The 26,661-nt window shown below is 41.8% G+C and overlaps 1 protein-coding gene across 3 annotated transcripts in view; it reads left to right on the top strand.

The window, feature by feature from the left end:
- Positions 1-11,619, top strand: part of LOC147464064 (uncharacterized) — a 98,857-nt gene extending 87,238 nt beyond the window's left edge. For 2 of the 3 annotated variants that reach the window (XM_086492615.1, XM_086492608.1), the window contains 4 exons: positions 8,640-8,684; positions 10,405-10,573; positions 10,652-11,019; positions 11,122-11,619. In XM_086492615.1, the coding sequence (XP_086348741.1) occupies positions 8,640-8,684; positions 10,405-10,573; positions 10,652-11,019; positions 11,122-11,443 (904 nt within the window). In that variant the 3' untranslated portion in view covers positions 11,444-11,619. The remainder of the gene's footprint in view (positions 1-8,639; positions 8,685-10,404; positions 10,574-10,651; positions 11,020-11,121) is intronic. The other variant, XM_086492624.1, reaches the window with a different exon arrangement.
- Positions 11,620-26,661: the final 15,042 nt, after the last annotated feature.

Below are 26,661 nucleotides of genomic sequence, written 5' to 3'. Positions count from 1 at the left end.
GGCGAGCGTGTTGCTTGCTTGGCGCGCAACACAAGGCGGGAGAGAAGGGGTACGGAATAGCGATGGCGAGAGAGGGCGGGCACGTGGCAGCAGGTGGGGAAAGTACGCGTGTGAGAGGGGGCGGGTGCAGGGCAGCGGGTGGGGAAGGTTCGAGGGCGACGAAGTTGACGAGAATTTGTGGGATTGTGGTTTGGTTTTTTCTAATAACTGAATGGTATGGTTGATGTACTCTTACAATTGTTGTTTTGTTTGAGTATGTAGGAAATACGGAATGTGTGCACCATTTTGTTTTTTGGATATAAATCTCAAGTGACAAATTTAGTGCATCAAGACTTCAGTGAAAGATAAGTGCGGTTTGGATGTGATGGCTATATGAGTCATAATGATCATGGTCCATGTTTAAGATCTCACTGGTGATAGTGATGTGAATGTGAGTATGATTGTTCATTGACTTGTTTTGGTCATGAAATGTATGTAAGCATAGAGTCAGTGTCTACTGAGCTAGTTTGTGGTCTATTGTTGGTTTACAACATAGTTACCAGGGAACGGACCATGGAGGCCCTGGAACGTCGGAACAAGATTTTGGCCGGTTGCAGTTTCCGAGAATGTCCCGGAACGGACGAGTGTTCTGACAGGCCGGACATAACCGGAACGGGCCGGAACGGCAGCAACGACTAGAAACGGCTAGAAAATAACGGACCAGTCAGCACCCAACGGTCATAAACGGGCATGGGCAGCCTTATAAATTGCTCCCTCTTCCCCCGATTCCTTTACAAATGCAACAAGCCTCAAGGCTCTCTCTCTCCCTTGCTCTCAAGCTCTACCCTCGCCGCTCGGGCCTCAAGCTCTCAACCTCTCTCTCTTGGGCTTGCCCTCAAGCTCTCTCCCTCTGTCTCAACTTTCAAGAGGTGAAGCCTCTCTCTCAAGCTCTCATGGAGTCAAGCCTCTCTCTCTTAAGCCCTCTCTCAAGCTCTCTCTCTCAAATCCTCGAGGATCAAGCTCTCTCTTTCTCGGATAATCCTTGGCCTCTTCTTCTCGTACAACCCCCTCCGTTCATGCGGGCAACACTGAAAAGGCGAAGGAATGGTCGTGGTGGGATGAATTGATCTCGGAGGGCACCTTGTCCGCGGGGGAGGTTCTCGTGCATGGGCATGCAAGCTATGCTCTTACATGCGGAAAGGGGGGCATGACAAAATGAGGGCACACTTTCTTGGAGTGTTGGGACATGAGGTGAGATTTTGCGCCAACGTAACCATCGAGAAGAGGAAGGAGCTCGAGGAAAAGGATCGGCAATTCAACCGTAAAGCCAAGCCCGCACGCAAAGGTATCGACCTAATGACCCTCATTTTCCCTTCTTCTTCTCTACCTGATGGCGGTGGCGGTGGATCTTCATCGGGTCCGATTCGTCTCCAAAGGACCCTTGCCACCTCTTGGGATCCAAAGAAGGAAGAGGTGGATGCCACCGTGGTCCGATTCTTCTATCACGACCATATCCCATTTGTCGCAGCGAGGTATGCGTTATCGATCTTTTCTCTCATTTCTTCCGTTATCTTCATTTCCGCCACTATGATCTCTAAAGTTTAAACTGTGAATAATCAATTATCATACTAACCTCTTCTATGTGTGATCGAAATAGGTCGGAGTATTGGAAAGTTATGGTGCAACGGAAAGGAGAGTACGGCACCGGCTATGTGCCGCCATCTCCAGAGGCTCTCCGAACCATTTTGCTCGATTGAGAGAAGGCGATCGTGGAGCAAGCAACACTCAATATTCAACGGCTTTGGGCAAAACATGGCGTTTCTCTCATTGCCGACGGGTGGAGCGATACAAGGAAGAGATCTATCCATGGCCTCGTCGCGTACTCGAGTGGAGAGATGTACTTTGTTCACTCTAATGATGCCACCGAGAGTGGCAAGTCTGCCGATGTCTTCTCTGCAGAGTGGACAATGGCCATAGAAACTATCGATGAGCAACACGTGGTCGCCTTTGTCACAGATGGGGAGGCATCAAGCAGGGCAACAACAGCTATTGTAGAGGGCCATTATCTGCATGTGACAGTGTGCTTTTGCATGGTACTCTGCTTGAACAACCTTCTAAAAGACATCGGCAAGCTAGATTGGATTGCTTCGGTCATTGCTGATGCAATGAAGATTGTTACTTTCATTAACAATCACAACTTGGTTCGTAGTGAGTACCTCAAGAGGTCGGGCGGCAAAGTGCTTCTAAAGTATTTAGACACCCGCTTTGCATTCAACTTTCTTCTTGTACGCAGGCTGTTTGAATCTCAAAACGTCACAAATTGCTGACGTGTCAAAGCCTTGAAGAATGGAGCCAACTTGCAGATGCCGGCCGAGGGGCCTAAACCCTAAGAAGAACAAGTAACAGAAGAAGAAGTCTTACCAACTTATGGAGATCTTGTCCGATGGAGCCCCAAGTGACATAAAGGATTAAAATGAAGCAGGACCTACACACACACACAAAGAAAGACTTGCACCAATACTGACGACATGGCAGTTGTACGGGCAATTTTCAAAAATTAGGATGACAGTGCTGACGTGGCAGGCTGTACGGATTTCCGCGTTTTGTGCTGAGTGTTGACGTGGCAATTGCACGGAATTCCGTGATTTACGTTCGCAGCTTTTTGGCATTGCTTTTGGACCAGAAGCTTTTGAGTTTGAAGGCTTTTCATGTAAACTGCTTTTCATAGGCCAAGGGCCTTTAAATATGTGCTCAGGGCTCATTCTCTGGCTTGCTTCCTACCGGCTTGTATTGAGTTGATGCAATATAAAGAAATACCGAAAGGGGCGCCAAGGTTTGGGGCCAATACTCTGCGGGGTGGAATTCCACGACCCGTGTTGCGTGTCGTCTCTCTCTCTCTCTCTCTTTCTTTCAGTTCAGTTATTATTGAAGTGCTAAAAGTCTGTTCAGTATGTTCGTTTCTATTGGCATGTGGTGCCCGTCTTTTGATAGTGGTCCAGGTGTGTGCTTTTCTAAAAGCGTACCGGTCCTACCAAAGAGCAGACAGAGCAAGATCACATTTCCAAAGCTCATTGGAAATTTTAGCTTCGTGTTGCGACCCCGGACTTATTAGCCACTCACCCTTACTTTATCATGCGTCGGGCGCGCTCCCGTCTTTACCGCTCATGTCTTACAGGACATAAGCCATAAGAATCACTTGCAAGAGAAGGATCCAAGATTTGTTTCGAGTCACTGTTTTTCTCAAAAGCAGTGCCATGTAGATGGTGATGTCTATAGCTATCAAGCAACACACTCCAAAGACTTGTCAAGCTTTCGAGAAAATTTTTGCCCGAAGTTATATGGTTTCTGACATCTTCCTTCGGAGTGCAACTTCTGGCACAACTGGGTATCTTGGAATGCTTGCCATGGAAACCCTAGCAGATTATAACTTGAAATTTTTGGACATCTCTCAGTAGATGTCTCTTCACGAGCAGGTGACCTTGGAGGTCTAGTGCAATTGCTATCTTGGGACTACCATCGCAGCCAAAGAAAACACTGTCTGTCGTAGAGCTGATGGACCATGCTATGCTCGGCTACGACCTTATAAAATGAACCTAACCCTAATTTTTGGTGCAGGTTTCAAGATGGAAAGTCAGTAGACTTTGCGAGCTCGATTGATGTCGAGATTGCTTTTTAAGTTTGAAATCTGTCTGAGAACTTGTTTGGTGATCCTGTTGGAATTTGTTTGAAATGGATGGTATCGCCGATGCTTGGGGAGCGTTCCGTTGTATGTTTGAAAACCTCTGAACGACGCAGGTCGATGTTTGGGAAGCGTTCCGTTGTATGCTAGAAAACCTCCGAACGACGCAGGCCGATGCTTGGGGAGCGTTTGGTTGTATGCTTGTAAAATAATTGTTGTTGTGACTCCCGGCCCGGACCTGAATTCTTATGCGGGAGGAGTATTAAGAAGTCTGAGCAGTGGTTACTCTCAACACCTTCAAACGACGCAGGCTGCGGTCTGGGGGACGTTTGGTTGTGAAAGGTCTCTATATCTCCTAGCCCGAACCTTTTTAGATTATGCGGGAGGAGTGATGAGAGAGTCATTGAATATCTCCTGGCCCGGACCTTGTTAGGTTATGCGAGTGGAGTGTTCATTGGCGACTTTATGTTTCTATGTCTTGTAACATGCATATGTGAGCATTTGTATTGCATTGTGATGTGCCAACCATTGAATATTCCTAATTGGATGAGATTGCTTGGGTATGTAATTTTAGTGCATCAAGACTTCGAGCAAGATTAGTGTGGTCTGGGTGTGATGGCTAGTTTTACTACGCCGGAATATCAAGAGGTCTGATTTGGACGAAAGGAGAAGCCATCTCCTTGATCAAAAGAGCCGAAAGGAGAAGCCAACTCCTTGATCAAAAGAGCCGAAAGGAGAAGCTAACTCCTTAACAAAAAGAGCAAACTGATTGTCCCTCTGACTGTCCCTTGGAATGACCCTCGGAAATTTTTGAGCTAACTTGAGTTGTTTTCCATATATGCTGTAATTGCGGACGATTACTCCCTTTCAAGAAGGGGAGATGTCACAAACTGCTGACGTGTCAAAGCCCTGAAGAATGGAACCAACCTGCAGATGCCGGCCGAGGGGCCTAAACCCTAAGAAGAAGAAGTCCTACCAACTTATGGGGACCCTGTCCGATGGGGCCCCAAGTGACATAAAGGATTAAAATGAAGCAGGACCCACACACACACAAAGAAAGACTTGCGCCAATATCGATGACATGGCAGCTGTATGGACAATTTCCGAAAATTATGTTGATAGTGCTGATGTGGCAGGCTGTACGGATTTCCGTGTTTTGTGCTGATTGTTGACGTGGCAGTTGTACGGATTTCCGTGTTTTGCGCTTACTGTTGACGTGGGCATTTGTACGGAATTCCGTGATTTATGTTGGCAGCTTTTTGGCATTGCTTTTGGACCTGAAGTTTTTGAGTTTGAAGGCTTTTCATGTAAACTGCTTTTCATAGGCCAAGGGCCTTTAAATATGTGCTAAGGGCTCATTCTCTGGCATGCTTCCTGGAGAAGGTGCAGAGTCTGGAGCACCGGCTTGTAGTGAGTTGATGCAATATAAAGAATACCGAAAGGGGCGCCAAGGTTTGGGGCCAATACTCTCTGGGGTGGAATTCCACCACTCTGTGTCGCGTGTCATCTCTCTCTCTCTCTCTCTCTCTCTCTCTCTCAATTCAGTTGTTATTGAAGTGCTAAAAGTTTGTTCAGTTTGTTCGTTTCTATTGACACGTGGTGCCCGTCTTGTGACACAAAATGTGGTCCGACAAGTCTTCATTAGTAATGAGTTCACCACCTCCCCCTATGCAAAGACAGTTGCAGGGATTTTGTGCAAGGATAAGGCAGGGGATCTTGAGTTTTGGAAGGAGCTCAAGAGTCTAGACGCACAAGTAAAACCGGTGGTTAATTTGCTTCGAGTTCTAGATGGCATGGACCCTTGCATTGGCAAGGTTTATGAGGCACCGCATGATCGAGTAGCTTGCACAGCTTGAGCCGAAAGCAGAGCGACATGAGGAGATCCATGCGCTTTGCAGCTCGAGGTGGAATTCATATGCTTCTCCTTTACACGGGGGAGCGTACATGGTGGATCCAGAGTTCCAAGGTGCAGGGCAAGAGATAGATAGAGAAGTCATGAACCAATTTATAGAGATCTTAAACAAGATTGTTCTAGACAGAGATGGGCGACGCATTGTCAGAGATCAGCTGAGACAGTACAGAGAGATGCGGGGGTCATTTGGAAGTCCAGATGCTCAGATTGATTGCAGGAAGATAGGTTCAGTGCTATGGTGGGAGGACTATGGCTATGATAGCCCTGAGCTTCAGAGATTGGCGATCCGTATTCTTAGCCAGTCAATTAGTACCTCATGCTTGGAGCAATTGTGGAGTACCTTTAGCCACATTTGCTTCTAAGAAGAGGAATCGGCTTGGTGTGGAGAAGGCAAATGATCTTGTCTTTGTCAGCGCAAATTTGAAAATGCTTTGCAAGAGCGTAGGCAAACAGACATATCCTTTTACACAGTGGGAGATGCAGCAAGAGGCTCCTCAAGCAGGTGGATATGTAGAGCCACTGACACCAGGTATTTCATCCATGGCTGAGATCGAGCTGGGCCTAGAGCTCGATGTCGGATGATGAGGAATGGGAGGATGTCCATGATGTACATCCGACTACTACGAATTGGGAGGCCTCTCAGGCTAGTGGCTCTTGAGTCTTGAGTCTTGAGACTCTAGAGTTGCGACTTTAGGACTTCCATTATCCTTACCTTTTTGTATGGCTGCTTGCCCTCTTTGTAGCATCTTGATGGTATTTGTCACCTTTAGTCTTTTGGTATTGTGGTCACTGGTTTGGCCCCCTTGTAGCGTTGGTTTTTTTGTAGCGCCTTGGCGAGCCTTGTTAGCCAAAATTAAGCGAAAATTGTTATTTCTGACTTCTACTCTTGCAATTATTTGAGAGCTCTAATCTGTAACTACATGTGTTATTGTGTATGGGCATTGTGTTTGTTCAATGTTGTGTTACCATCATCCATGGTTGCGGCGCCACACATCCCAATCAAGTCATAATAAGGTTGAATGGTCTTCAAATCGTGTTTTTTGTGGGTATTAGAGTCAAAGGACTCTAGTACTACTTGTATTCAAACACATAATGCTAAAAATAGCATTATTTAAGCCTGCCGTTCCGCGCCGTTCTTGTTCCGTTCCCGTTCCCATTCCCCCGTTCCGCAGGGAGGCCCGTCGCTGTTCCCGTTCTGTGTTCCTGGTAACTATGGTTTGCAGGCATAATGAAGGGTGATTACTCTTCTTTCAAGGGGGAGTATGTCACAAAGTAATGACGTGGCGTGTCTTGGCGGCAAAAGACAACCGACAGAAGATAGATTGAGAGAGAAAATTGGCCAATTGCTGATGTGGCATGTGCCATACAGGCTTTTGACGTGGTGTCGGGAATTTGTGGCATAATTTACGGAAATCCGTCTTGTTGATGATGAGGCAGGTCTTACGTAGGGCTTTTGGGCGCCAGAATTAGCAGATGCTTTTGGGCAGTGCTAGCTTTGGTAACTGGTTGCTTTTGGGCTGAGGCCTTTATAAGGATGCCCAAGGGGTCACTTTTGGCAGATCAGCTTGGAAGCACAGACTGCAGAGTGACTCTTTGGTAGTTGTACTCTGTGGTTGACTCAATATAAAAGAAGCTTTGAAAGGGGTGCCAATGCAGCCGGGAGTGGAACTTTGCCACTTCATGTGGCAACTACTTTTGAGTTGAAGCTCAAGTGTTGAAGTTTTTCAGTTCTGTTCATGTGTTACTATGAGTTTACCGCCTTGTCAATGCCAACCTGGTTATATATATGACGGAAAAAGGGTATCCCCATCATGTCAGATCAACGTCACCATGAAACGCGTTTCGACAGGTTGGGGGAGGTGAAACGTTTCGGGCCTTCAAACGTTTCACTCACCAAGTGAAACACGAGCCGTTTCACTAACAACAATTTACCATAAGTTTAGTTTCAAAGTCGCTAAACTCACGTTTCGGCCTCACGTTTCACTGTGCTCTAATTTTGGATTGAAACGTTTCATAGTGAAACGCCACGTTTCAGGGTGAAACGTTTCGGCCTTGAAACGTTTCGCGGTTACGTTGTGTCAGATTGTGGAGTGCATTGTACACCTATTGGATATAGACACTGTGGTGGCCATACTCAGCCCACATCTAGTTGGATGTCACTGCCACATCAATTCACTCTGGTAACGGGGTGGAGGGCTTTGACAGGGTTGGTTAGGACTCTATCAGTGCGTCTTCTCCTTCTCTCTCTCTCTCTCTCTCTCTCTCTCCCTCTCCATCTCCATTTCTATCTGCATCTCTTTGACTCTCTCTATGAAATCTACAGCTAAAGATCTAGATCCAGATTCTCTATAGCAGATATCCATCTCTCCGCATTGATTTGTCTATCTAGATTGAGAGGCCGAAAGCTGATGGGGACGCATTTTCTGTCTATCATGCTGTTAAGATTTCTACTTAATAAATTTTTGTGTTTAAAGGGGAGGGGCATGACCATCTTTTGGTCCCTAGTGTTGTGCAATTTTCTCTCTCCTCTCTCTAAATCTGTCTTGTGTGAGCTTTCAATGTTAAGCTTGTGTATTCTTCTGCGAAGATATAAACTGCTACCACTAGATTGAGAAAGAATAAAAACCTTTGGAAGCAAAGAGAAAAAGAAAGAGGGAAACAAAGAAGGGTAAAAGGTAGAAAGTGGAGGCCGGGGGGAAGGGAGATACTAGAGGCAACTGAAGGAGGAAGTGTGGTGCAAGATTCAGGGAGTCACCACAGTTGCAGTAGCACAACAGGGAGGGGATTGTGGTGAAATTTTAAAGCCGGTCTTGAGCATATTGGAGGTTCCAAAATGCAGTTAACTATTGGACCTTGGTACAGATCCAATTGTATCAGTTGTTTGTGTCTGTTTAATATTAAATATAAGTAAGCTTGTGATGCAGTCAGCTTTGAAGGAAGCCAGTCGTTTGTTATGCTATCTGTACACTGGCTTCTTGAGTAATGTGTTTCTTTCGGAATTTTGCAGTAGCAGAAAATTGTCTCAAGGATTTTCTGGAAAGTCCTAATTATTTGCTATCATGTATGCAGTGCTCTAGATGGGGTCATCAATACTTGGAGGATTAAAGACAAAGGGTATGTTATTGTCTAGATTAATTAAAGCATTTTTTCATGGTGGAATTCTGCTTTGTGTCGTCTTTGATGGATATGGGCGTTGGCTGTCACATTTCTAAGATGAATCTCTGGTATGGTAAGGACCCCTTAGTGCCACAACCGTGCAATAATGCCAGTGCCCATGCAACCTTGGAACTCTTTGTCTATGATGTGCCTTCTCTGTCGTAGGTGCATTGATACTTGTATCATCCATTTTTTACTACGTTTTGCAAACGCTTGGAATTTCTGCACCTTGTAAATTTTGACACGTAAGTTTTGGTAGTCATTTGAAAGCGTTATTTCTCTGGCACACCTTTCACTGAGGTCGATTGTGTGCCATTTTATGACTTGAGATTTTTTGGACAAAGCGTTGATGGTATTAATGTGTTGAGCAGACTTCTTCTTTTATGGTGAACTGAAAATGTGTATTAACCGTTTAACATAGGTATGCATGAAGGTCGAAAAGCTTCTTGAGTTGCAGCCGCTGGTAAAGGAACTAATTTAAGAACGGCTATGGCTACAGTATTGACCACCCCCTAGATGTGTCACGATAGTGAGTAACCGTGTAAAGAAAGTTCATGAATATAAAGAAATATGTGAAATAGCAATATTGTTAGTCGGTTCAAAATTCACTGGAAGTTATGAGGGGAAAATGGGTGGCCAATAAACTAGCCACACAAATTGAGGTGACCTTTAACATCCCCCTCTTCGGGTTGATGCTTACAGAACAGGTATACCTATGAGAGCTTGAATATTTCGGGAAACTTGGCTGTTTAAGATGTTGGTGTTTTTGTGATGTGGTTAAGGTGATGATTTCTGACAAGAGATGGTATTGTACCTTAAGTGATATATTTTGTCCGAGCATGAAGCACAACTTCTTGGCTATGTATTCATTTTCAATTGCCAAACCAAAGGAGAATTTAGGCAGCTGAGAATTTAAACCATCTCCACAGACAAACCATCTCACAAGTATTTTACCAAGCTCTGCTGACTTGTGTGAGTGAGTGTGCAATGTGTGATCTCTGTGAAACTGTAAGAAATGGTTTTTGAGAACAACGAGAACACAACTGAAACTATAGTAGATTTTTTAGAAGGGCCAAAAAGAAAGCTTGATTTTGAGACACATTATTCAAGGAGAGTGCCTCACGCTATGGTGGACGCAGAGTACTGGAGACAAATGCATGCTCAGTTTAGTCAGAACAGATGAGATTAAAATCAACTCATTGTGCTTGTGAAGTCAATTGCATTGATTGGTGCTTTCTCTGAATTGGTCAGTGTCCTCAGGCTCTGCAGAGTGTGTCAATTCAATTGAAGTCCTAGTATCAAGATAACATATCAACAGAATGAGCATTAGCTAACTGATTATTTAATAATGTTTTTTTGCATGGATAAAATCGAACTTAAGAAGCAAGCAACTTGGTTGAGAAACTGATAGCGCTCTTACTTGAAAAGAGCTGGTCAGAACCATCTCTATTCAGAAATGCCATGCAAAAATTTCACTGTTTGTCTCATTTGTCCTCTTGACCTGCTGTTACCCCGGTCGTGAGTGAACAATCTTGTAGGATGCTTGATGTCGTAGGTAGTCAAATGCTCAAGGATTTGGTTTGTGATCATCTATTCTAATTAGTTTGGTGCCTAAGATTAAGTATTTGATTGATTTTGCTGATTGCAAGTTTGAGATGGATCTACCCTGTTTGTGCAGGGAAGGCATAACATTATGTGGCTCTGTTCATTGCTTGTCAACTGGTCAGAAGAGGTGGCCAGAAGATGTTGCATGGCATCCCTCTGGCAAATCCATTTTTGCATGTTATGGTGCTGATGCAATGGATGATCAAGTCTCTATAATTGATCCATCAGCCGATGTTAGTGAGGTCATCGCTGTTCTTTAACTTTCTTTTTTGTCTTTAGACATTCTGATTATGATCCATTTGACTCCATTGTTTCTGCAGCAAAAAGTGAAATTTCTCAAGGACAAACCGCATGGAAAAGGGCTTATAAACAGTCTGGTGTTTTTGCCATGGGAAAATGGGAAGTTTTTTTCAACTGCAGGCTGTGATCATGCTGTTGTTATATGGAAAGAGAAAGAAGCTGGGCTGTGGAGAGCTGAAACTCTACATCGAGCACTGCATTCTTCTGCGGTCATGAGTGCGGTTGGTATGCCGCATAAAAAACTGATCGTTTCTGTCGGCCAGGACAAGCGGATTATTGGATTTGACACTGAACATGTCCGAGAAGAATTTCGACATACACTAGACAATAAGGCTTTGAGGATGCTACCAAATCCGGTTGACTGGAATCTATACCTGGTCCAAACAGGGTAATCCTTAGCTTTTTCGAGGGCTGTACTTTTGTCCGCATTGTTTTGTAAGTCCTTTGGGTTGATGATTAGCACAATTCAATTGCCATGCTTCCATTGCAGAACACCTGGTGCACAGCTTCGTTTGTTTGATGTTCGGTCTCATAGACATGACCTTCTTTCATTCGGATGGAGACAGGAGGCGACAGAATCACAGTCAGCGCTTGTCCATCCGAGCTGGTCTCATAATGGGCTTTATATCGCTTCTGGATCTGCAGATCCAAGGATACATCTCTTTGACATCAGATACAAAAGCAAGGAGCCTTCACAAAGTATAACAGCTCACCAAAAGCGTGTCTTCAAGGCTGTCTGGCACCATACATTCCCTCTGCTGATATCTATTTCCTCAGATCTGAATGTAGGTCTAGTCAAGCTCAATTTGTAAAATGGTCATCACCAATACTGTTATGAAGTCTGGGCTATATGTTGCAAGATAAAAATATCTTCACAGTTGCATGGAGCTCTGTGGATGTCTTGTTTCTCAGCCTGCTTCCGTCTGTCTTTTTAAATCTCACCCACAGGCCTTGGGTAAAATAGAAAAAGGTCTTCATTTTTCATGAATTGTGACCTCTCTCTCTCTCTCTCTCTCTCTCTCTCTCTCTCTCTCTCTCTGTGAAATGTGTTATTGTTTGTTTTGTATCTTATGTTACAACAGTGCTCCCATCAGAGCAGCAGCCTCAGCTGTCATCTCTCCAGCAGGTAAACAGAGGATATCTTCCATGATGCTATGTCTGATGGGATCCCTAGGGGAGGTAAAATAAACTGAATATGCGCCACCGCTGCGTCTCAAATTTTGGAAATTCCATAGATAGCCTCGTACCAAATTTAGATGAATTGCTCCAATTTTTGCTTTGGTTATTCTTTTTGATAATAGGGTATGCGGGCGAGTAATGGGACGGGTCCCAGTGAATGGACCCGTCCACCCCCAAATCTAATTATGCGTGAGCGCACTTCTTGGACAACTCAGTGTGGGCTGCTGGATGGTAAGCTCAGCTGGGAATGAGTTGAGGCCGTCGGATATGTGCTCGATTCACGCTGGCATCAAAGTAGTAGAAATGGGTCTAGGCGGTTGCGCAACACCCTTCTTTCTTTTACACATGACGGCAATGACTGCATCAGATCTCCGTCTGTGAAGTGTCGATTGCGTCGACGCTTATTCTGCTGGTAGGTTCTCCTTGCCCAAGCCAATCGTGCCCCTCGCTTAAAATGGAGCAGCGCAGACAGAATCCACGTGACGGCATGTTGATGGTGCAAAATATGGCCCCTTTACCCTAGTGATCAAAAGTTCTCACCAACGAGTGAGATTTGTGTCTGCCAATAATGAAGTGTTCCATCTTGAAAGCACAATTCTATCTTTTATTGAGGGAGAACTTACCTTCTCATGAACAGTAGGAAGGAATAATGTCTTTGGAGATGTTATTGGTAAGGGGTATTTAGGGATTTCTGGAAAATTTTAAGAGCTTTTAGGGAACTAATACCAAAATTCAGGGGTATTTGAGCAATTTATGTAAGTGGTATTTTGGGACTTTCCACATTTATCTAGGGGCATTGTGGTAATTTCACCCTTGGGGATACTGTTTCTCTCATCATTCCTTCAATTGTTGTTGAAGTGGATAGTTAGCAACTCGGGCAGAAAATTGATTTTACTTCAAATTTGTGGGAGCTTTCTTTGCGTCTCAAGTTGAGATTGGACCTCTATGCATGGTTCAAAAACCAGCAGCCAAATCAAGCTGGTCTTCCTCTTGCTTGTTCCTAAGATATGACAAAATAAATGCCATTTGAAAATTTAGTGGAAAACAATCAAATGTTTTCAAATGTAGGAAAATTAAGCCAAATGATCACAGTCGGAGCTCTTAATGTTCAATATGAAGATTGGAGTGCGTAGATTCGGATCATCTCTCACAGCCGTACAAGCATGTGCTTATGTAGGCTCATGCGTGAAAGATGTTTCGAGAGGTTTTTTGTCATGGCAAGGCAAGGGAAGCAATTATACAAATAAAGAAGACTTACCATCATACCCTCATAAAATGCCAACTTCGATCTTATTGTTTGTACTAGATGATCTATACAATTGCCAGTAACTTGATAAATAAGAGAACTACAAACACACCCTTCATAATATAGCAAACCCTTTGTATACATACATCTCAAAGCATACCCTCAGCATATACACACTTCCAGGTGTGCAAATTAGAACTTGGGCATCCTTTGCAACTTTTTTATTTGTGTATTGCTGTAGATCTTCCATTGCAAACATTGATGTGAGCAGAATGCGATTCTTGGGCATAAGAGTAACCATGAGGAGATAGGAATCTAGTAATCTTTGTGTCAATTTAAACCCTCCATTGACATTGACACAATCTTTCAAGGCTAAAGAAGAAATTTCGACTTTTCATTATTAATGTGTCAGTTTAAATTCCTGTTTGAGAATCTCTAAGCCTGATTTTCTTACTCTTTTTGCTCTAATGTAGTAATTTTGAATGTTAGAGTGACAGTTATTAATTCACATTTTTTCTCTACATCCTAGATTACAAACTATGAAAAAATTGGCATACAAACTTGGAAGAAAAAGGTTTTAATAAGGTGGAATCTATGTTCAAGAGTTGAAAATCAGAATGCATGCAATAATGACTTTAGATTTTGAAGGTTATGAAGTAATGGCAAGTTGTTGTGTGGCGATGTGGACACCGAAAATAGACTCACAAGAAGTTTTGGACAAATTCTCACAGTAATTCCCACATGGTGACTTGCATCAACATCATGAGCTTTTGTGAGGGAGGGGGGCCGGCGGTCCCTTGCCCCCAATCGTACCTAGCTAGGTATGTGGTGCCTCTGGAGTAGAAGCTCATGATGTTATGCATTGTATGAAAAACACTGAAAAAGACTCCGTTTTCCTACATGAGAAAAATTCTAAATCTTCTTGTGACTATGACTGCAGTAGCGAATAGGAGGCAAGGATTGATGAGATTGTTTTCTAATTTGAATACGCCAGAGATAAGCCTCTTGTGCTCCACTTTTGGAAGTCTCTCTCTTCCAGGGTAACTTCACGTCTACTTGGACTATGTCGATGTTGTCTCTTTTCTTGGCTCATTCTGAATGATGGCTGAAATTACCAACGATATTTTGATCATATTTTACTTTTTCTCTTGTATTTGGTGCTCCATTCTCTATGTGCATGGATTTCTAGCAACTCCTGTTTAAATCATTGCCTTATAACATAGTTCCTATGAATGGTCTTGTTGCTGTTTTTGATCCAACCATGAAACTTAAAAGCTCTTCTTCGAAACGCGTGGCAATTCTGTATCTTCTTCAAGAACAAGAAAACAAGCTAAACGTTTTGATGATGTTTTAGACATGGTTGTGGAATCTAAGAAGCATGCTAACAGTGAGTTTCATTGTATTATCTATTGCAAGATTATTATGTGTATGGTTGTAAAAAGGATGTAAAGCAATTGAAGCTTATGAAGTGAAATTTGATGTGTTTAAACTTCATGTGAAAAACGAGGAGGTTTCTTCAAACAAAGTGAAGGTTGAGAAGAGAGAATCGAGCATTCTTGCTGGTCTCAAAGCAAAGCAGGTGCCTTTGGTTCATATCATTGACCTATCAGAATTCTTGCCGAGGTTTTCGATAGAAGGGAAGGTTTTAAATACTTATGGAACATATCCAAAGTTCACTATGTTAGATCTAGTTGATTCCCGACACAATCATGGTAGTTGTAAGGCAATATCTGATAAGATAGTTTGTGGATAAGCTCTATGTTGAAGGGCTTCAAGAAGAGCCAATTGGGATGGCAAGTCAAGGGGTTTAAAGTGCTGGGATTATCCCTTGGAATGTGTGTTTGAGGTGCTCTACGAACCGGTCCAGACGACTCCTCAAAGGGAGCTACAGAGTGAAAGATATGGCTATTTAAAGATAAAAGGCTTTGCATATCTTCGACAGGTAGGGTAGGTGGAGACATGTGGTGAAAGCTAATTTAAATGAATAGGTGCGAAGTACTCGTGCTGTGGAGCATGGAGGTCCTTCTAGATTGTCAATTAGAGCTAGAATTGGCAAGCTATTGCCATTTGAAAGTTTGCAGGGGGCTCGGTATGTGCCAAGTTGTCTACATTGATAGACGTGCCATCTGGTGTTCTTTTGGCCTTGACAGGGTTCCAGAGGGTAGTATGCATTATGTAAAGTTTGTTGAAACTGACGGTGCATCAATCGGATGCCCGATCAACGAGATATGATGAGCCAAAGTTGAGAGATGGCGCTGGAAAGGTGGGTGTAAATGTTTTTTTCCAGTTTTTAGGCGCTTCATTCGAGGCCATGGAGAAGTAGAGACCCCGTAGAGACGTGACAAGGGTCAGGGAGTTCGGAGTCAGTATAGAGGGCTTGCAAGAGTACTTTGCGGCTCGGACATCTCGGTGGTGAGTCTCAAACAACAACACTTTGAAGTTGTGGGGGGAGATAGGTTTTTTCTGTGCACCATACTTGGTTTTCAGGAGCTTGGAGGATTGGGCGGCCCATGAGGTGCCACGTGGCCCCCAAAAAAGCCCGTAGACGGGTGCATGAGTCAAACGACAGGAGAATGGTAGGGGTATAAGGCCTAAGCCATGACCCATTGGAAAACATGAGAAGGGAGGGAGGCTATGGTGAGCGTGTTGGCGCTGGTATGGCCGCCTGTTGAGCGCTGTTCGTGCGGTGCTGCTTGGCGCGAGGCGGAAGCGTTTGGTGTAGTGTGGCAGCGGTCATTGGACGGTAGTCATGGGAGGTGCCTATGTGGCAGGAAGCCCGATAGGGCACTGTTCTCCAAAAAAAATATTTTGAAGGCAAAGGGGGACCCCCACTAACGCTATCACTAGTGCTCAGGGGGGCCCTCCTCGTGGTGCAAAGTGAAAGAGGAAGAGGGAGAGGAGTCCCCGTTTTCCCTTTCCAAAGTCCATATTTTTATTGTATATAGATTCCAGTACTATAGTGTCATCAATACTTGCTTTTTTGATTTTCTTGAGTTTTTATCCGAAGTTAGAATCGGTCCTCTTCTAAATGATGTTAAAGTTATAGTATCTCAAGTGAATGGCCAAATGTGATCCCAATATTTATTTTGGCTTTAGGTTTTTATTTTACTTATTTGTCAAAGTTCCGGCGAGGGCAATTTAGTGAGGGGGGTACTTAAGGGCTCCTAGGCTACTATGTAAGAAGCACCTAGTCCCTGTTGTATAATAACAAGTTCATTGTCCAATTGGTTGGTTCAGTAGCACATCTCTCTCTATCTCTCTCTCATGTATTCTTTCCATTGCTCTACGCTTTCACATCATCAACTTTGACATAGTATCAGAGCCCTTGGCTCTTTTATCGTGGGAGAGAGTGTTGTCGCAAAGAAGAGAAAGTGTGGTGGCAGGCATTCTTAAGAATGGTGTTTTTCTTTAGCGTATTGAGAAGCATATGCAACAATTAAGAGCGTAGAGGGCTTACAAATATACACAAAACAGTATGTTGCAAGCAATAAACCAACAAATCTGCATAATTGACATATCACACGAGCACATAAACAATTCTATAATGATCTAAAAGTGATAGAGAGCAAGAGAGGGAAAGAGAACATGTGCAAGTGTACTTCCTAGAGTGGAATACTACACCGGAATGGCGAGAGAGGAGAGGGGAGAAGAGAGAAAAATGACACAAACACTGGGTGCAATCCCCCCCCCATGCAAGAGTGAGCATTTTCCTTGAATGCTCAAAATGATTACACGCTATCGTCAAGACGAACAATGACCAGAGCTTGTAAAGAGCACTTTAATAATAAAATATTCATGAATGTGTTATCCTTTTGCCTAGACCATTGTCTACTTATGCTTTTTCCACCCAATAAATAGATAATTATCAATTTTCATTACATACCTCTCCGTTAGAAAGCAACTTGCCTTAGTTGCAAAGTTACTTGCAAATCATACTTGTCGAAACTAGTGGTTAAAATTATATGTTAAAAAAAAACTTAAATTTGAACAAATGAATTTGCTTAGGACAACCAATCATCATAAACCAATTTTCAAATCCAAGTCCAATCTCAAATCCAAAATCACTTTCATTACATATCCGGGTAACAAAATCATACTAAGGAGTCAGGACAATGGTAGCCAACCACTACAACATGATTTTGTGATTGGTGTTGCTTAAATTGGTGAATGGACACCAATCAGCCGTACTGCCTAAATTGACGAATTTGCACTGAAGTAATTTAAAGTAGTGATTTTGTCCTTTATTGGTGTGCTGCCTACATCGACAAATCTACATTGGTGCTACCTAAATCGGTGGATCTCCACAGAGAACTGGTCTTGTCTAAATCGACGACCAAGATGAGCATTTACACACTGCAAAAATTGACGAATCTGTGTGCATGTGATCAATGGACTAGGCAAGGCATAAAAGACAACACATGTACTACCTGTTTTTGCTAAATTGGAGTAGGTTGGAGTACTGAAGTATGTCCTGATTGTATAGTTTCATGACAAACCATCTCAATAGAAGTTCCAATCAATGTAAGTACAAGCCCCGACAATAGAGATAATCGATTTTACAGCTTATAGCACAATGTAAACAAGTAAAAGAGCACTAAATTCAAAAAGTGTCCAACAATATTTTCGCTTGTTCCAAAATTGCTTGAATGTAACCTATTAAAAATATCAACAAAGAGAGTCACTTAAATTTTTTAATATGAAATAAACATTAAGATATCAAATCAAGTATATGAAAGTGGCGGGTTTCCGTATAAGAAGAGGTTGTAAAAGATGATGGGAAATTTTGAGATCTAAAGATAAGAAAGGAAGTGGAATAAGGACGAGGATGGTGTATCATATATATGGCATATGGGTCTAAAGATACATAAGGAAAGTTTACTCATGAACAAAGATAATTGAAATGATTTTGTCACATGTATATTATCAGAATGCATTGAGAAAATTTCATACCTGGAGATTCTTTGATATGATAGCATTGTCCTTAGCTTTATTAGCAAAAGTGTTTCTCAAGGACAAAGCACTAAAGGTGATTTCTTGTTAAATTCAACAACAATTTCATACCTGGAGATTCTATGATATGATAGCACTGTCCTTAGCTTTATCAACAAAAGTGTTTCCCAAAGGACAAAGCACTAAAGATGATTTCTTGTTAAATTCAACAACAATTTAACCTCATACTAAATACATTAACATTTTAAAAGTCGATAGTGATAAAATTGAAAAGTTAGGGTTTTTTGCAAATGAAAGTAAGAAAATTTGAGTACCGACAAGCGGATAATGAATGTGTTATATAAATTTGCAAAAATGGTTACAAAGCTGTGGTAACTAGTGATATCGGTTTTGTGTCAAAGTGATACTAAGCTCAAACAATAACCGTCAATGAAAAACTAATAAGTAAACTTGTAGCTAGGGACCATTGCACTTTTTATGTTCGCTATATCTTCCTTGTTTCCTCCTAGAAATTGTTTTCGAAGATGCGCTTTGGGAGAAAAATTATTATGAAATTCTAATGTATTACAGTTTGGAGAATTTCTAAATGATCTAATGTACGATAAGATTGTAAGGTCTTGTGAGGGCTTTAAAACTTTTATGTGGTTGCTAAAAAATGTGGGCGCTTCTAGGTCTCTAGCTAAAGTAGAAAAAAACACATAATTTATAAATATTCATATTTCATTGTAAAACCTTAAAGCTCTCTAATGTGAGACTTAGAATGTCACCCCATAAACATCAAGACATGGATTGGATTATCATATACATAGTTCACAGTAAGAAAGGATCCTTAAAAAAAAAAATCCTTGCTTAAATGAGCTCGCTTACAAGGAATAAAATCGACATAATAAGAAATCAAGATAGACATCAATCAATTAGCAAGTGCACAATGCACAATAGCTCATGTCTAAGCTATCAAAAAAATTGACCCTGCCAAAATGGGACGAACCATTGATGTTGGTATAGTGATTCTATAGGGTGAACTTTGCACCTCCTTGGGAGATTCTCACCTTGTTAGGCATGGCATAAGATTAAAGATAGAGTATTGATAATACAATTTCATAATTGGGTGCTATCATTATAATTGTAGGCTTGTATCAAAGTAAAGAGAGTAATTTATTTATTACTTAAACAAAGCTTGACTCTAAGAGTACAAGCTTGTAGAGAAGTTCAGTTGCTCATAATAGCTTGAGACTCACTAGCAACCTACATTGGCCATTGCGAGCTACGGAGTTTAGTGTTGGTCAAAAGAGTAAAAAGATACTCTTGCACGGTAGCCTCATATGAGTTCTTTCAACTGGAAAGCACATTTTTGAATTCACATTCATTGAGGAATGGGTGATGTAGGTGAAGGTTTTATGGATACAAGTGAAACTTCTCTTGATTGCAGTGAAGTTCACATCCTTCTTTGTGAAAAGGACCCTAAGTACGGTCTACAAGCTCTAAAAATGTTGTCAAGATGCCCTCATCAAGTAATTACTTGTGAGTCAATGGCGCTAGTAGTAATTTTCTTGAAGCTGGGGGCAATTGATTTTCTTCTCAAGGCACTTTGAAGTAATCATCTACTAAATTTATGGACTCACATCAATCCTTTTGGTTTATGTTTGTTGTTTGTTTTGGCAGATTGATAGAACAACGCGTTCTTCCCTTTTTACACCGTGGCCTCACAAAGTTCGGGTGAAAGGAGTGGTGGTTGAAAGAGGATGGTCTGGTGGTTACAAGGGATGATTGGGGAGCCCTTGGGTGTATGTCGTGCTCAGGGAGAATGTGGGGCGGGGGGGGGGGGGGGATAGAGAGGAGGGGTTAGTGATTGTATTGATTAGGACATTGTAATAAAAATAGGTAGGGAGAGGTTGTGGGGAGGCAAAGTTTGATGAATATGATAATAATAATTCTTCATGTGCTGCATGGGAAAAGCAAATACCTATTTGTTGGGTTTGTGTTGCTTGAGGAAGATGTGGGTGCACGAAGTGTGTACCAATAGTTTGTTCCCTATATTGGGTGGATAGGTCGTAAGGGCGGTGCTTGACGACTGCTAGTTGTGTGAGACTCGAGTAGAAGATCAATTCGTGCATGGCGTATCATGGGAGTAGGTAGAGAGTGTCTAAGAGCCAACAAATCCAGTGTTGCTTGGGATAGCTTTGCTACTACCAAGATTTGTGTGTCAAGTGGAATCTGACCTGACAACATGACAAGCTATGGTAGGAGGTGGGTGGCAAGAGAGAGAGAGAGAGAGAGAGAGAGAGAGAGAGAGAGAGAGAGAGAGAGAGAGAGAGAGAGAGAGAGAGAGAGAGAGAGAGAGAGAGAGAGAGAGAGAGAGAGAGAGAGAGAGAGAGAGAGAGAGAGAGAGAGAGAGAGAGAGAGAGAGATTGCAGGTGTGAGAGAGGTAGGGTGGAGTCGTGCTTGGTAAATAACTTACATGGCATATGTAAATTGGAGCCTGTGGGTGATTCCTATAAAATGGACACCAAAAAGTTGAGAGAAAGAGAGAGAAAAGGTAGTGTCTTAATTGATCTACGAGTGGTGGGATTGTGGCGCATGTGGCACGTACGTTAAAAGAGTGTCGGTGGGGTTAGTTGAATGTTCTGAGCTTGCATGGTAGGCATTGATCATGATTTGCTTGCCCTATAAAGATGACATCATTCCACATCTACTACTTGCAGGTTCGGCGTCTCCACAGGATGATCAATTCTCACCTACATCTCATCAGTTGCCTTTGCATGCTCATATAGGTCCACTTGGGAACAATGCCCAATCCTACATCGTGTATACATCAACCTGAGAACAACGCCCGGGTTCTACGCTATTTTTTTGTGCAACATTGTCCTAACTTTTGTCCTTTGGTTCCATGTCAGACTATCACAGATTTTTCTGCATTGGAATGCAATGTTTGAGTAATTAATGGAAAAAACACCCACTCTTTTTAAAAATATTAAGGTTTTAGTCCTTTAGTAAATCCCCAGATAGTATTTTGACCCCTGTATATCTTTCAATATTCTTACCCCTTCCTTGGGTGATTCGATGTAACTTTTTGGCTTACTAATCAATGCAAATGCTTACTTGGTTTAAGAAAAATAAAATAAGGTTGCAGTCCTTTAGGATCATTTCTCGTGGTGTTTGCTTGGCATGGTCGAATATACTTTGAGGGTCTCTTTGGTCAAAATCTCCCTTTAAACTCCTCTTTTGTTCAGTATCCTGTCCCCCCAAATAAAAAACTTCTTCTTCACCCAGTCCTTTATCAAGCCCATGCATAGTTCAAAGGTCCTCTTGCAATTATACCTAAAATATTTTAAGACTTCATTAATTCTTCCCTTTCTTCTACTCTCGTCTAGGTCTGGTTTTTTATGGCCTTAAAACCCTTCCTCTTCATCCTATGATGGGAGTCATAGCCGAACTTTCATGAAGAAGACTTTATTTTTTTTATAATATCCCACTTGCTACATTGTATCCCCTTTTCATCATTGAGTATCCCCATAGGGATCTAGTTTAATCTATTCTATTATTATGTTTAATTAACATAATTGCACCAATAAATCACTATACCACGATAATAAGGATGGAACTCTCTTTAATTCCAAAAACCACTAACTATCATATGCAATATACACTAATCACTACAATAGAAGCAACTTATTCTCTAATACCATCGCAACAGCCAAGAGTGCAAAGGGCCTACAAATATATACAAAAGAGTACGCTACAAGAAATAAACCAACAGATCTGCATACATGGCATATCACATGAGCACATAAACAATGCTATACTGATTTGAAAGTGATAGTAGGGAGTGAGAAAGGGCAAAACAATACATGCAGGTGTATCTCCTAGAGTGGAGTGCTACATCGGCACGACAAGAGAGGAGAGGGAACAAGAGAGAAGAAGGACACAAATACTGGGTGCAATCTCCCCCCCATGCAAGAGTGAGCATTTTCCTCTTGCACGTATTTATTTATAGATGCTCAAAATGATTATAGACTGTCCACCCGTACGTACGATCACCATAGCTCATAAAGAGCACTTTAATAACAAAGTATTCATGAATGTGCTATCCTTTTGTCTAGACCATTGTGTTCTTATGATTTTGCCACTTGTTAGCTGGAATAAATAAATAATTATCAATTTCCATTATAATACATAGAATTAGGAGTCCCTGGGTAATTTTGTTCATCACATATTGAAATGCTAGAGGCATGGGAGGAGAAGTGCGTGAAGAAGAGGATCGACATTCATTGAAATGTAGAAGGCTCCAAGGACAGTATTCCCATGGCGTTTGATATGCTTGGGAAACCCAGGTTCTAAGATACAACATCCCACAATGTTTTGAAACAATGTAGGAAATTTAGAACCTCTAGAGCCAGCTTTCGTGTGCATATGAAAATGTCTAAGAGATGGCTAGTCATGCGGGAAGTTTTAGGCTAAGAAACTTGAAATGGTGGCCATGAGGGACTCTAAGAAAATATTTGGCTTAGAAAGGTAATTGTCTAATGCAACACATAGCCTCTAGCAACAACAAGGAACCACGATCAAGAATGGCTATGGAAAGTAGATCGACCAGCAATCTATGCACGATTGAATTTCTCAAGGGAGAGTAAAAGCTTTGTTTGGCTCAAGAATGTGAAACTAAAGGCAAATGCAAGAGATCAAAAGAGGAGAAAGGCACATGCGAGTTTGACAGAGATAGTGGTGATAAAGATTTGATAGAGAAGATCGCCATGGCACATGTGGTGGCAACCATAGTGGCCATGACGCTATATTTCTAGTTAGGTGGCTATTGCTACAACTAGGTTTAGCTAGGGAGAGGCTTGTGAGTGTCAGAGAGGGCCAAACAAAGCTCCCTATAAATAAATTGCACCCATGTGTCGGAGTTCAAGTTATCGGTGTTTGAACCCATGGATCAGAGTTCAAGGCACATGCAGCTGGCAAGGAACCAATGCGACGTATACAAAAACACTATGAATAAGTACATAAATTCATTGTTGTTAGCCAGATTATGGACAAGATGTGTTTCAAAGTTCATTTTCCATTCAGACCGAGGGGGGGAAGTATATGTCTCATGAGTTTAATGCATTTTTGGTTAGTCGTGGGATAAAACATCAATGTACAATGCCATATACACCTCACCAAAAGGGTGTTACTGAAAGGAAGAACATGTCACTTACGAAAATGACACGATGTATGGTCAATAGTCAAGATTTTCCACATTTGTTTTGTCTTGATGCCATCATGTGTGCTACTTATGTACTCAACATGTGCCCTACAAAAGCTTTGTCAGTGACTCCATATGAAGCATGGCATGATAGAAAGCCATCTATTGATCACATGAGTGTCTTTGGCTGTTTGGCTTACGCTTTGCTGCCACAAATGCAGTGAAAAAATTAGACAATAAGGCTGTTAAATGCATTTTTGTTGGTTATAGTATTGAAAGCAAAGGTTACAGTTTGTACCATCCACATACAAAACACCCTGGTTTCACGAGATGTGTTTTTGGAAGATTCTATTCAGCCCTTGTTGTCATGTACCAGAGACAATAATGTAATATCATAGATAATTTAAGATAGTTTCTTGCCTCTTTTTAGTGGTGGAAATTTGAATGTAAATTTGAATGAGGTAGCCTATGGGGGTTTCAAAAAATGCTACGGATCAGCCTATTATTAATGTAGATGTACATGATGTACTTGATGTGGAAAGGGCCGAGAATGAGCAGGTTAGTGGTATGCCAAAATGGATGGTGCATACTTTGCGTGACAGTAAATTGAATGCACCTTTGTTTAGTCGTACTCGTTTAGGTTCTTGCCATGCATCTTATCCATTAGATTGTTATGCTTTGGATGTTTCTAGTTTATGTGATGTATGAAAGGCTATGAAGGATGAGTTAAGCTTGCATTCATGGTAATTGAGAGAGAATAATTTTCATCCACATAAGAACAATTAGAAGACTCAATGAACACAAGAGATAGACACAAAATAGGTTGATTATTGAAGAAATAGACTAGTACATAGTGAGGCCTTATATAGGCAAATAGAGCGACTTGTAGATGACATCATAGGTGATGTAGATGAGGGGAAATCAGCCAAAAGGGTCCTTGGTCATCCATACTTCTCCATGTGAGTGTGTGTAGGTATATGTGGCATGGGGATTTAATGCATGAATCTACCAAGTAAAGTAAGCAAGTCAACTAGGCAAGTTTAATGCATCTAATCTAATGTGGTAAGAGGAGAGCTCCATGGGTATGGTGTGATCAAGGCACAATTCCTAACAAGGTTCCCCTACTGCGTCTGAGAACACCAATGCCAAAAAGTCCTACTAGTGGGGTCTACGTGTCCTATCTAGTTAGGCTCACAAAGATAGTGTACCTCCCCTAGAGAACTAGTACCAGTAGGGGTAGGTATGTGTGTGTATCCTCTCTAAAGTATAGTCAACTAGGTGTAGGATGTTAAAATTGCATGCGAGAATGTCTCCCTTTGCTAAACTTAGGTTGGAATGTAGCGAGAGTAAAAGGTGGCGTGAACTCTCACTTGGTATGGCCACTGTAGGCATCGAAACATGGAGCCGGCGTGTGAACGCAAGTAGCAGGCCCACCATGGCAAGCTAGCCCAAATGAGTAGTATTTGGAGGTCTGCCAAAAGGCCCCAAGTTTAGGCACTACAACTTGACCTCGTGACACTCGATGCAAAAACTTTGGAATGGTTTTCTTGAACCAGAGAGCCATGCTCATTTCCTTGTCAGATAGACGTTGACTACATATTTAACCTTGTCGTTGCAGCAGGCAGTGAGAAAATGATCTCAAAAGTGTCAAATAAGCTCTAGATTGAGCACAAACAGGCTCATTTGAGAGCTATATCTTAGAAGCTTAATGCACACACAGAATTACAAAGAATTTGGGCTATTGTAGGCTCAAAATTGGAATCATGAAAATAGGCTATAATAATTGACCATTCTTAAATTTATTGTGCAAAGGAACCTAGACAATGCAATGCAAAGAGGTATAAGTGGCAGCAAGCGAGAGAGAGAGAGAGAGAGAGAGAGAGAGAGAGAGAGAGAGAGAGAGAGAGAGAGAGAGAGAGAGAGAGAGAGAGAGAGAGAGAGAGAGAGAGAGAGAGAGAGAGAGAGAGAGAGAGAGAGAGAGAGAGAGAGAGAGAGAGAGAGAGAGAGAGAGAGAGAGAGAGAGAGAGAGAGAGAGAGAGAGAGAGAGAGAGAGAGAGAGAGCTCTAATGGCCTAGCTTGTAAGTGATTATAATGCAAATGCAAGCATAATAGGATCTAGTGCTAGATTAAAGGACAATCTAGCTGTAATCTCTAATACCACATGAAATGTTTTGGCAAATGAGTTAGACTTGCATTCATGGTAATTGAGAGAGAATAATTTGCAGCCACATTAGGAGAATCAATGCACACAAGAGATAGACACAAAATAGGTTGAATATTGAAGCAACAGACTAGTACAAAGTGAGGCCTTTTATAGGAAAGTAGAGGAAGTTGTAGACAACATTATGGTGATGTAGATGAGTGAAAATCAGCCCAAAAGGGTCCTTGATCGTCCGTACTCCTCCATGTGAGTGTGTGTAGGTGTATGTGGCATGGCGAGTTAATGAAAACATCTACCAAGTAAAGTAAGCTAGTCAACTAGGCAAGTTCAATGCATCTAGTCTAATGTGGTAAGAGGAGAGCTCCATGGGTATGGTGTGATCAAGGCACAATTCCTAACAATGTAGAGGAACCTCTGTCTTTTAATGAAGCATATTATTCTAAAAATTTGATGGCTACCATGCAATCAAAATATGATGCACTTATAAAAATGACACATGGACTTTATGTGGTTTGGCTCCTGGCAAAAAGGCCATTCGTACAAAGTGGGTTTACAAATTGAAATGTAAGCCGGATAGTGAAATTGCTATTCAGTTTGCACTCTCACAAGTCAATAGATTTATCCATAGCCTAGGGTCTAAGCATTGATAGACTGTCAAGAGGAATTTTTACTACTTGAGTGGCACTTTGAATTTTGAATTCAATTTATCCCAAGGGGGATCATTGTTGCCAAATTTACATGATTTTTTGGACTCAGATTGGGCTGGTTGCTTTGACACAAGTGTCCAAAAGTGGTTTTTGTTTCATGCTCAACAGTTCATGCATATCATGGTTGAGCAAGAAGCAATCTACTATAGACACTTCCAGTTGTGAGGTTGAGTATGGGGCAATATTCACAGCTACACTTGAGTGACGCCTACATCTACATCAGTAATAGGATGATCTCTGTAACATTTTTAGAAACCCCCATAGGCTGTACATTTGCCTCATTGGAATTTACATTCGAACTTCCACCACTGAAAAGAGGCAAAAAAGTGTCATAAATGTCCTGTGAGCTTACATTACTATCTCTAGTACATGACAACAAGGGTTGAACAAAATCTTCCACAAACACAACATCCTGTGAAACCAGAATATGCTTTGTTTGTGGATGATACAACCTGTAACCTTTGCTTTCAACACTATAACAAAAAAAAAAAAAACATTTGACAACCTTATCATCCAAATTTTTGCGTTGTGTTTGTGGCACCAAAGCATATGCCAAACAACCAAAAACACGCATGTGCTCAATATAAGGTTTTCTATCATGC

The sequence above is a fragment of the Adiantum capillus-veneris genome, chromosome 2, assembly GCF_014529385.1.
Source record: "Adiantum capillus-veneris isolate H3 chromosome 2, ASM1452938v2, whole genome shotgun sequence".
Classification (NCBI taxonomy): domain Eukaryota; kingdom Viridiplantae; phylum Streptophyta; class Polypodiopsida; order Polypodiales; family Pteridaceae; genus Adiantum; species Adiantum capillus-veneris.
The sequence above is the reverse complement of the archived record's forward strand: the minus strand, read 5'-3'. Positions and strand labels throughout refer to the sequence as shown.